The 12870-nt window shown below is 43.0% G+C and overlaps 1 protein-coding gene across 1 annotated transcript in view; it reads right to left on the reverse strand.

The window, feature by feature from the left end:
• GLI2 (GLI family zinc finger 2) overlaps window positions 1–12870 on the reverse strand; it is a 94665-nt gene that overhangs the window by 11130 nt on the left and 70665 nt on the right. The window contains exons 6-12 of the mRNA XM_072417921.1: window positions 7125–7326; window positions 6663–6870; window positions 5988–6101; window positions 4904–5035; window positions 2965–3114; window positions 2103–2267; window positions 104–364 (exon numbers count right to left, since the gene is read on the reverse strand). Of these exons, the coding sequence (XP_072274022.1) occupies window positions 104–364; window positions 2103–2267; window positions 2965–3114; window positions 4904–5035; window positions 5988–6101; window positions 6663–6870; window positions 7125–7326 (1232 nt within the window). The remainder of the gene's footprint in view (window positions 1–103; window positions 365–2102; window positions 2268–2964; window positions 3115–4903; window positions 5036–5987; window positions 6102–6662; window positions 6871–7124; window positions 7327–12870) is intronic.

Raw genomic sequence — 12870 nt, forward strand, 5'->3', positions numbered from 1 at the left:
CCATTTACATCCAGAAGAAGCAGCCAGTAGAAACCTGGAACCTACATGTCTTAGGACATTGAAGTGTAAAGAGATTTATTAAATACAAAGCTAAATAACGTACCATGCTATCCTCAGTCTTGATTGTCCTGGTCTGGAAGGAGCCCTCCTGGCCTTTAGGGGTGTTTGGCTCTGTGTGCTCTGTGTGCAGCCTGTTACCCCCTTCACTGTCCCCGTTCTCTCTTGGCGGTTTCGGGAGAATATCATTACGCTGTTTCTTTGTAACGTGAGCCTCGGGCCCATGGACAGTCTTCACATGCTTCCTCAGGGAGCTGGGGTCTGTGTACCGCTTTGTGCACCCAGGGATCTTACAAATATATGGTTTCTAGGAGATAAAAAGCATATATTTATTATAAAAATGTCAATAGTGATAAATAACAAATTGATTTTGCAGATACATTAGTAATTAAGAGACTGGTGCCTGCTCATTAGGGAATTGATATACATAACTCCTCCAAGGAGGCAGCACATTGCTTACTATGCAGTTTTTTTAAGGAAGCTATGTACAACATACTGCTGGCCTGATGACTGTTAGAAAGAAATACAAAGACCCAGTGATGATTTTGCTGGGTCTAAAATAGAAAAGGTAATGAAAACTGAAAGGTTTTAATTAAAAATGTAATTAGCATGTTGATGAGGAGGGAAAAGAGGAACCAGAGCAGACACAAAAATAGGAAAATTCATCTTTAACAGTTTGTTTAGGTAAAAGTATCAATGACAATCTAAATTCTTTCCACTTTGATCTTGGGTTTATTTTCGAATTCAATATCCATTCAATTTTCTGCACAATAAAGACATTTCTCTGTTGATAGACTTCGCATGTCACCCTCTGCATTGTTCTCCATCATGGCCCCATTAACTGGCACAGCCTATGACGGGCTTTGTCTGGAGAAAATATAAAACTGCATGGGGTTTTACTCGCTGACACCTGGAGGATGCTAGGAAGCCTGGGGGGACCACGTGGAGAACATAAAACAAGATTTAAGCTTCTCCACTGCAGGTGACATTCATTTCCTCCTCTTAGCCCGGCCGGACGGTTTGACTTTTATGGTCCGCACCTATTTGGCAGCCGACAAAATCCCAGAACTTCCCCGGAACAAGAGGAGAGAGCTGAACATCTGCTGCTGCTTTCAAGAACACAAAAACTTACAGACAGGCGTGGAGCTGGTGTGGTTTGGCTCGGCCGCAAGATAAATTGTACGACAACTAACTTTATTCTGGAAGCTTTCTGTCTGATCCGCTGAGCGGTTTAAAATCTCTCTGTCAGCAGAACCAGATAACTTCAGTCTGTAAACGTACAAAATCCTATTTCTGATTTTCACTCAGACATGCGTCAGTTATTAATGTTTGCTATCTCGCTCAGTGCTCATTCACTCCAAACATTGCGTATTAATGTGCCCATAACTATCACGCACTGGCATGCATTATGAAAGTACATGTCAGTGTGAGCTGAAGCCATAGGACATAAGGCAAATTGCTTTGTACTTGAGTTGGGAATGCGTTGGGCAGCCCAATGCTACAGGTGTGAAGGAGCCCTCAAAAAATTCTGTATCTTTAACCCAAATTTAAACGTAAACATCTGATTTCAAACTTTATTCCTTTGGAGCTGTGTAAGCGATACACTATATGACCAAATGTTGGTGGACATCTGACCATCACACCCATGAGTTAATTGGACATCCCATTCCAAAACCATGGCCATTATTATGGATTTGCCCATGATGGCTAATCCATTTAGGATTTCCAGAAGAATTTAGAGAGTGACTGTGGGAATGTATGACCATTTTTTGGGTCAGATATTGCTGCTGCATAAGAAGACATGGCTTGCATCCCAAAAGTGTTTAGTAGGGTTGAGGCTTTGCCAAGTCCACCACACCAAACTGGTGACACCATGTCTTTATAGAAAAATCAGAACACCAACATCAATTAAAAGTCAACACAGGTTCCAACCTTCCCTATTCTTACTGCTCTAAAACTTAACTCAAATGTTCGCTGGAGTTTGGTTGGCTTTAAAAGAAATATTGGTGACTTTTTTCTGAGACTTTTTACCCTTAGTGCCTCACCTCATTGGAGTGAGTCCTGTTCTGGTGCTTGGCACGGTCGGAGGCATTGGAGAACGCCTTGTTGCAGCCCTCATGTTCGCACACGTAAGGTTTCTCGCCTGTGTGAGAGCGTAAATGGGTCTTGAGATTCTCCAACCTGGAATAAGCCTTGAAGCAGCCTTCAAACTGTGAAAAGAAGTGAAACAAAATCATTCACAACCCACAATGACTGATTAAAAAGTCATTGTAATTTAAAAAGTGTGTGCACCCAAAAATCAATGGCAGAGCGTTTCATGATATAAAGCTCTTTTTGCTACTCTAAGTCTCTTGATATGTGCCCTCCCCACCCCAGAATGAGTGACATTGCAAACAGCCAGAATCGGCTTTCGGTCCCTAAGAAATGTATAGCAATTTCTTTTATTGTTGATGGGCTGCACAATAGTGAGCAAGAGATCCTAAATGGTAACCTAAAAGAAATAAGGAGGCATCTATTTTGGAAATGCTATCTGGCTGTCTATTGCTCCATATGAACCAGAACAACCGTGCAAAGCCAAAAATCAGAACTTGTTTTGAGTCAATGCAGTAAATCCATTGGATGAGAATTACAACAGATATGATGCATCCAGTTTTTTTTTCACACAGCAACTTGGGAATTGAAAATTGTGAGTGATGACAGCCAGCTTGGCCCATCTCTGGCTTTTGAAGCCACCACCAGCTGCCCTTTGTGCTGAAATGTAAGGCCAAACAAGCTGATATCCCCCCACAGGGCCAACCCAAGGCATGGAGAGCCGAGTGGTGCCCTGGGAGGGGGTGTCAGCGGCTATTGATGGGACAGTTTTGCTCACTTGCTAATGTCAGCAGATCGACGGTCTGAATGGCTTACTGTGCATTTATGCGGCTTCTCCCCAGTGTGACGCCTCATGTGAACCACCAGCATGTACTGCGCCTTAAACGGTTTCTGTTCCCGGGTGCAGTCCTGCCAGCGACACACAAACTCCTTCTTCTCCCCTTGGATGTGCTCATTATTGATGTGCTGCGGAGAGAGAGGACAGAGAATCCGTCAAACCAATGCCGACTCCTACCAGCTCATGGAAATGTAAAATGTAACATATTTAATAAATGCTTTATATGTAATACCAAAATGTGCCATTTTATACTGAAAATAAACACAGGAAGTGATGGAAACTTTTAAATACAAGCAATACACAGAATGTCAGAGCTTTGCTGCCCACACTTTTAAATGCAACCAGAACATCTTACATCCAAAAATTCCTTCCCCTCTGAACACAAACCAAATGATGTAGCTGCAAATCTGGCTGTCAGTTTGACAGCCGAGGTTCCAATCTGTGTAGCGGAGTTGCTCTCAGCAGCTTTGTCAGCACTGATGTACTTTATATATAAAGGGCTCTGTGCCAGGGCTTGTTAGAATGCAAAACTGGTTTCATTGTTATTAATGTCACCATCAGGAGCTGATAATCACATTGTATCCATGTCTGGTATGTAATAGGCAACGAAAGAGGTTTGAGCCAATACCTGATTTACTGATGCTTATGTTTGGGATAGTCACTGAAATATTTATTGAATGTCTGTCTATACCAAAGGTGCGTTAAGCAATCCATAGTAAAAATTTGATTTTTTTTTTTATATTTTTGTGCCCATGATCTGATATATTTCATATTTTCAAATCTCCCTCCTGTTCTTTGTGGTTTTTCTCTGCAACTGCTCCCTGATCAACAACTGCTGAGATAAAATCTCAATGGGACATCTAATTGCTATGAGTCAGACCTGAAACTGAGAAAAGGGACCAGTAAAGTGCGATCATCAAGCATATTATTATTACACAACATTTATATATAGCCAACATATTACGCAGCCCTGTACATTAAATAGGGGTTGCAAATGACAGACAGATACAGGAGACACAGGAGGAGAGGACGTAGTCACTAGAGGTCATGTCACTAGTTGTGCCTCAAAGTAGCTCACAATCTAATGTGCCTATCATAGTCATATGTCATTATTACAATCTAAGGTAAATTTTTAGGGGGAAGGTAATTAACCTAACTGCATGTTGTAGGTAAGGTGGGGGGAAACTGGAGGAATTCCACACACATAAAGGGAGAACCTACAAACTCCATGCAGATAGTGCCCTGGCTGAGATTCAGTGCTAACCGCTGTGCCACCGTGCACATTATTTATAAACAAAAACAATTTATTTTATTTCAATCATTGCTGACTGCAATAGCAGTAACCATTCCCTAACATAACCATTCCCTATTTAATGCACAGGGTCGCATAATATGTTGGCGCTATATAAATAATCAATAAAATATGAAACCAGCAAAGAAGAGTTGGATTAAAATTCCACTATACACTGGATGATGATCACAAAAATTTCCCCCCATAGGACGCCCCTGCATGCCATGGCTGACTTAACAAAAAATGTTAAGAAAAAAATATTTGAAGTCTTTGACCCTAAAATCTCCTAAGTAAGAAAACGAATGAAGCTGGGAATCAGCATGACATGCAGGTACCCAGCATTCACAGAAGGTGAATGAAGCAATGGCTCCATATTTTTCCCTGCCAGTTTTTGTGGAATTTGTAGAATCTCACGGCACTGAATGTATAATGTGGCCGCCCCCCCCTCGGATTTTGTCAGCGAATGCAGCGCTCTGTAAACAAACGTCTGCCCATAATGAGCTCTGTGTTTAGGTGCCAGCGCTTCTTTAGCGAGGTGTCTTGGCATCGTGCAGCTGGGGACCGGCACAGCCGTAAATTAAGACGCGTGTCAATGCCTGAATTCAGGACCTGACAGGGGGACTCACATGGACGAGCTGCTCCTGGGTATCAAACTCCTTGCTGCAGCTGTCCCAATGGCAGTTTGTCTCATAGATGACCTCCGCTTCCTGCTTACACTCCTCTCTGTCCAGGTCTTCTTTCAGATCCATCAGATGGTCCTGCCAGGAAGAATGGAGACAGTCAGATCCAGGTGGTGGGGTGCTGGATGTGAGGGGTGGCAACAGGGCTACAGCCGTAGGGAGCGACATAGCACAACGCATCTAAACCCAAACCCCAAATAAAATGTCATATATTGCAATTTACCAGGGGTTGCTGCATTCATTTTATGGCTTTTTCCCTTTTATTTTAAACTAGTAATCCTGCAAATAACACACTTCCTGTCTGATGGTGACAACGCTCACTTATCGATGGAGGAATACATGGTTTGTCACCTGGGCTGAACTTCAAACATGTCTGATGTACACACGTCAGATAATCGCTCATACTCATCTCGGGCAAAAACTGACAGACGGATTAATGAACGACGACTGTGTATTTCTTTGGGGAAGATCACAGCGGGGTGCCGCTCACTCACCCCGCCCCCCATCCTCTCCATAGAACAATGATGTGTTCAGCTTTCATTCATTGGCAATCAATCACAGTAGATTGTTTCTAATAATAATACTCTGATTCTTACTGATCACCTGGTTTTACTACTTTCACTTTCCATTGAAGCTGATTTATTAAAGCTCTCCAAGACTGGAGAAGATAGACTTTCATGGGAGAACCTGGGTAATCCAGCAAACCTGGAATGGATCTGGTCCAGGATTTGAAACATTGCCATCTAATAGCAAATGATTTTAGGAAATCGATTCCAGGTTTGCCGGATCACCCAGGTTCTCCCATTATAGTCCATCTTCCCCAGATAACATGGTTTGTGATTCTACTTCAACTCACAGCAAGTGACAGGGAATATTTGGCAGAATTAACAGGTATTTTCTGTTCTTGCTGAAAATATTCTTGGGCTAAAAATAGAAAACTAATGCAACCATGACATCCATTTACTGGTAAACTGTAATATATGACATTATTGTAAAGAATGGGGGGAGATGCACATAGTGTTACACTCACCGGAGGGCTGGGGGAGTCTCTGGCTTGCCCCTCATCCTCCATCTTCACTTTACTCCGTTTGTGGATGACTTGATTGACCGTGCTGGTCACTGCCGACTCGCTGGACTGCTTGTGCTGCAGAATACAAATCACAACACTCTTATACACATTGTATCACCCTTCTATGTCATTGGAACATTGGGAGAATGGCCGATGGTTTATTATTGGGGGTGGACTTTTATTTTGATTTCCATAGTTATTGCTGTGTCCTAATATAGTGATCACGTGACTCATTATTATAGTGATCACGTGAGTTATTATTTTAGTGGTCATGTGATTTATTATTATAGTGGTCATGTGATCAGGAACCAATTAAAAGGCTCCTGATTGGTGCCCTGAGATGCCAGCTGGTCAGTGATCAGGATTCCAACACACTAATAGTTTACTATGGTAAAAAGAATTGCAAACTGGTTACTATATGGAGTGAATGTTATGTCAATATCATGAGAATATTCAGTATGTGAATCTTTTAGTTTTGCCTTTACTTATCTTTTTATCTGCAGGCCAGGAAATGACATTGATGGGGATTGGGACAAGCCCCCTTTGGGGTGATTACTTTAGCCCTTGTATGGAGATAAGGGATCTCCCTCCAGAATTGCCCCATTTGGTTTATTTTGGAGTTTGCCGTTCACTTACCTGGCTGCCATTGTTCGCAGAGCTACCATTACTGGCCGGTGCTGGAGCTGGGCTAGCGGTAGACAGGGAGATGGGTTGGCGGGAGGTAAAAGTGGGCGATGGATGGATGAGTGGGGCGTGCCCGAAAGTGGAGCTCAGACTCCGCTGCTGGCTGAGTAGTTGCTGGTACGCCATGGGGTTGATCGGGTGGGGGAAGGTGAACGCTGGGCTGTAATAAAAAGAAAGCCAGTCACATGCTGAGATCAGAGTGAATGAGAATATCATACAATGATTATATAAATATCTCGCCATCTCTCATGTTCAATGTTGCACTGAATGTTGATCTCTAGAGGTAAGAAGACTCAGAAAATGCTTCCTCCTGCCTGCAGCAGACTGATGACATCATCTCAGCCATAACAAGTGTTGGCACCACATTTGGACTACACTAATGCTTTACTGAAGTCCGGTCTCTTATGCACCTACCTGATGGCCCCAGCAGATAAGTGTCCATAGGACCCGCTAGCTGCAGAACTGCTTCTGGAATTATTGATGTACGCCACCAGCGAGTTGGGGGAGGTGCGGATCATAGTCTGCAGGTCGATGCTGGCATCTGATAATGGGGAGATGGATAACGCCCGCTTACGGCTTAGTCTAGGGGTCAGCCGGGGGCTGGAGAACCGCGACACTAAAAGAAGGAATGACAATTAGATATAAAATAACACAAAGAAATATAAAGGAAACAGTTCTGTCCCAGAGGGCAATCCAGGAATTACAAATCCAGGGCACACTTCCAGTGTTCTTATTTATTGTATGGAGATATGGAGAGGGGGAGGTGTTCTGTAGTCATGCTATTAGGTGACAACGCTGCCCATAAATGCAGTACACGTTGTCACCCTAGGACAGGAAGTCTGAAACCAGCTGGAAAAAAACAAAATCTCATTTGTAATAGCTTACATTTTAGTTTTTGGGTAAATTCTTTATTTAACCCCCCCCATCCCCCCACACTCACACATTGTGTTACATCAATTAGCACAAACTCAACTCCCCACCTATTTATTACACCTCTTACCAAGCGGCCTGTATCCCCTCACAATGGAGACATAATTACTCTCTGCTGCTCTCTTAGTGTGTAATGAACGCAGAGAATTTCGCTTCCGCTGCTATAATTACCCGGCATGGCATGAAAAATGACACGAGATTCGGAAGCAAACTATTTCAATGTGTTTTTCCTGCTCTCCCTCCATTCGCTGGAGAAAGCAGGACAACGCTGGCAGCCATATTTATCTCTGTTAGGCGCCCCCCCCAGGGAGGCTGTTTATTAATGGGCCACTTCCCCTGATAAATTATTAAAGCAAAGGAAAACTTTTTGCTCATTTTTTTCTCTCCTCTCGTTGGCTGTGATTTATGTTGGTCCTGCGTGTTTGCAGAACACTTCAGATACCAACGAATGGGGAGGCTGGGAGGGCAAGTCAGAGCGCTGGCCAGCTGCACCACTAGAGGGCGACAAAGTGGAGGATGGGGCAGATGTTTGCTTCTACAAGAGATTTGTAGAAAAGGAAACACAAAGGGCAAATTCAGAGTCTGCACTGCATTAATGTGACGTGGTATAATACAATATTGCAACATGGTAATGCAGCTCATTGGTTTTCAATAGACTGGCAGTACACGAATAATGAGTTTTTCATTTTTTACACAATGCATCACAAAACATTACATGCACTTTGTGTTATGCTGCAAGGCAAAGATGATGACCAACACTTTAATTGTGTATTGGGGTACCAATAAAAGGAGCATACCACACCACTGAATATGTTAGGGTATCATGTAGGAAAACGCACATTTGTTTCAAATAACTCTGCCATGGCAGATAAATGGAGAGTCACCGATTTTCTGCAGGAAAACCTTCCATGCGATGAATGCTTTGTATTGGCACTGAATACATTGAGTCTGATTTATCAAAGCTCCCTAAGACTGGAGATGATAGACTATCTTGGGTGAACTTGGAAGATTCAGCAAACCTGGAATGGATCTGGTCCAGGATTGAAAATGTATGCCAATTAATAGCAAATGATTTTAAGAAATTCACTCCAGGTTTGCTGGATCACCCAGGTTCTCTCATGATAGTTTTTCTTCTGCAGTCTTGGAGAGCTTTAACATATCAGGTCCACTGCAGATACTCTGTATACGGTGGGGGTGCAGCAATTGCAGGTTATGCATTACAATGGTTGCATCTTGATAATCAGCACAATATTTAATGGTATTTATCTGCAGATGACAGAATACAGTTTATGAAGCTATTTGGCAGTGTAAAATGTAAGACGAATATGGTGACATTAGGGCTTATTTATGCCATCTGCAGTGCAATCAATGCATGCACATTATAGTGCATTGTGTTAGGGCAGGAAATTCCATCAACAATTGCACCACAATGGATCACAAATTGTGCATTTTCTCCTACAGTGCAGCACAAGGATTTATTAAAGCTCTCCAAGACTGGTGTGGATACACTTTCTTCAGTAAACCTGGGTGATCCCGCAAACCTGGAATGGATTTCCTAAAAGTCATTTGCTATTTTTTAGCAAATATTTCCAATCCTGGACCAGGTCCATTCCAGGTTTGCTGGATCACCCAGCCTCACTGATAAAAGTGTATCCTCTCCAGGCTTGGCGAGCTTTCATAAATGAGGGCTATTGTGATGCGCGGCAACCCAAGTGTGTCACTAGGTGCCATGCAGAATGAATGACAACAAAATGCTGGAGTGAATGGGCCCGTCGTGAAGTGGATTTCCCTTGTCCAATCAAAAGTGCTGATGCGTGTCAGTGAATTTTGTAGAGTCTCTGTGTGTGTGGGGGAGGTCAATTTTTCATGTGTGCTGTTTGAGTCAACATTTGCTCTGTAACCCGGCGCCATTTTTGGTTCCATAAGCGCAGATCGGAAGCCTTTAATTCCCGGTGAAGACGGTGAATATGAGAAGCAAAATATTTTTCCTATGAGTACGATCATGCAACATAAAAGACTGTTTTTCTAAATGCGATGGGTTTGGATGCCAACGGTGCCCGGTGGAGTTCCCCTTTAAAACTCGACTCTCGTACAATCGCCCCTTTCTGCAGTATTTGCGCAAGTCACACAAACACATCCTGACATCTAACACGTTGTGCGAGGAACTGACAGTCCTCAGTGTTTGCTCCAAAAAAACCCCCACAGATTATTCCTGGAGCCGAGTTCAGAAATCATTTGAAATACTTAGCCTTGTCAGAATGGTTTATAGATTGGCCGCCTTCTCCTGCGCTGGGCCACCGCCACAAAACGCCCAGCGTGTTAGCAAGCTCAGGAAACGCGCAGCTGCTTTGAACGAGGGCTGCGAGATCCTTCACCCAGAGCCTGAGGTCAGATGTTCTGGATGGGCCCGGACAGGAACGTCGCAGATTCCGGCAGATTAGAAGGATTAGGACAATGGGAAGACATCCGCAGAGAAGCCGCAATCATGCGGTGAGCTATCCGTGGGCGCTGACATCACATTTTCCATCTGCTCCCCTGGATTTGGGGATTTAATAACCAGGACCGTGATGTTATTGTAAATAATGATTTATATGACAATTCATGTAAACCGTTGACGATTGGCGAGAACTCACCGCGAACACGTGATGCATGGGGAAAGGATCTGATGAGAGGGGTCATGTGAGGCCTCTGAGAGGAACTTCAGGCAAAAACTGGAAGCATTGGAGCTGCACTGCAGACAAAGTATTAAAATATTTGGACTAATCGGTATTCTTTCATGTTGGGGTGACAATGGTATTATTTCTCAAATATGCTCCATCTCCACTGTCCTTCACATGAAGTCAGTGATGTCATCACTCAGCTGCATGCAGAAGGAAGCATTTCCTCAGTCTCCTCTTCCCCAGTGATCAGGTGGCAACATTGTTATTTTACAGCAAAGCTGCAACTGGGGCTGATTTGTGATCAGATGTAAAAATCTGCAATGGGTAAAGCATGCAATCAGTACTGGAGAACTCTAGGTTTGACCCAGCAAGGAGCATGTCAGATCTCTGCAGAGAGACTACTGCATCCACATAAAGAGCTGGGGATGGACAGGCTTTTCTACTCTGTTACAAACTGTAAGCCTTTGCACACCTTTTAGGTTGATGCACCTGGAATGTATTAAGCTGATATATATTGAAGGCCCAGTTTGGCCTTAAAATAAATCTGATGTTAGCTCAAAGGGATGACAGTAATTCTTTTTATTTATAAGGCCCAACCAAATACAACTTCTTTCTAGGCCAGGCTAGTGTAAACATTACGTTGTGTGCATTCAGCCTGTCTGCAGTCTAAATTGTAACTGCAGATAAGATCTGAAAACATCAAAGAAGGCATCTACTCCATATGGCTTTTGATTGACTATTCATGTATACTGCATAGGGATGTAATTATTAGATATACAGGTCACACTGCGAGGGGCTGACGGGGTCTGTATGGGTTTAGCTACAGTACAGAGCACACAGGTCTACCAATCAGGACTGAGAATAAGGAAGACATCAGAGAGCCCCATAGATGTTCCCTACCTGGCTCCCTGGAATCACATGGAATGGTGGGGTGACCATAATTCATACTGCTTGCTCCCACTGAATACATAAATGCAGAGCAGCACAGAAATCATCACTGATGCCTCCTTTGAAAAAAGAATAAAATCTAAAATCTCGCAAACACTGCAACTTTGCTAAAGCCATAAAAGTTACCTAAAGTCAGGTTCCCTGTGTCTCCTGCAGTGTCCATGGCGCACCTCATGTGCAATGACCGGACCTGATTCTGCGCAACTTCTTGATGTAGCTGCAGTCAGATTCAGACCTCCAATCTGCTGAGAAACTTGTAGTAGACATATTGTGTACATGAGGCTTCTGTATGTGCAGGACAAGAAGAAGCCTGCAGGGAGAGTGTCTGGGAACACTTGTTCTGCATTACCAACAGGTGATAAATCTGGAATCCCAGATCACCAACACAAGGAAAAAAGGTGGTCGGGTACAATACAGAAAACAGAAGCCCCCAGCACATGCACCGCGCCTTTTCTTGTAACCCCAACATTTTATTGCAGCCTTTAGAAAAAAATTTCATAGAATTTTTATCAGTCCATGAATGCAAATGCTTAAATTAAAAATCATAAATGTATTCAAAATTATTAAAAGCTTAAATATCATGGAATGGATTCCCAGTCCTATGCCATTCAGTTGGGGTTCACATCTGCTTTAAATACAAAAAACAATTATCTTTGCTTGGAAGAATTCTAAAAAAACAAAACATTTCGGAGAGCTGCGACCTCAGGGAAACCATTTGCCAGTCTTTACAAAGTATCATTTTACATATGAAATGGTGCAAGCAGTAAAAGTGCAGTAAACACCTGAATGTGGACAACACCTAGGACCAGGTTGGGGGAAAGCGAGTGACCCCGCTACCAGAATCTGCAAATCATTGAAAAAAGAGAGGAGCTGAGCCTGATTAAAGGCAGCCAATGATGACAGGGTGACCAGCAGCTGGGTAATGCGATCGTACTGAAAACACTGCACAGGGTAACCATACTCAGGAGAAAACATCAGGATGCAATTAATGGCGCATTGAGACAATGCCAAACATTGTGCGCGGAGGGGGCGGCAGGAGACTGGGGCACAGTGCTCAGGAAATCGAAGATTTTACTTAAAGCCAAACTCCAGGCGAATGTTGAGCTATATAAATACTATTTATTATTAATAATAATAATAATAATAATAATAATAATAATAATAATAATAATATAAAAATATTTGAGCTGCCATATCTAAGGAATCATTTGTATTTCTGTCTATCCAGTCCTGGGATTTACACAACTCTTCCACATACCACAGCCCTGCCTAGCATGGTAGGAGACCTCATTTGTGTTACAGATCAGGAACTCTTACAGGTCTGTGATTGGATAATATAAGGAGAAGCAGCAGACTGAGGAGCTCATCCCTCTGTCACTCTGCAAAGCACGGCCTTGTTTTTGCATGAGCAGTGCAACACAACTGATTGGCTGCTTGTTCTGCGTCCAAAACACATCCACTTCTTTCTGCTGATACCAGGAACTCACACTGCTTGTATTTAAAAGTGAAATGTAATAATGTATTGCTGAACACAGAGCCGCATTCATTTGTGTTTTATATTTGCCTTTCAGCTTTAGGCAGAATATATGGGGTGGGGGGAATTTTAAGGTGCAGAGTTCACG

Source organism: Pyxicephalus adspersus, chromosome 7, assembly GCF_032062135.1.
Source record: "Pyxicephalus adspersus chromosome 7, UCB_Pads_2.0, whole genome shotgun sequence".
NCBI lineage: Eukaryota > Metazoa > Chordata > Amphibia > Anura > Pyxicephalidae > Pyxicephalus > Pyxicephalus adspersus.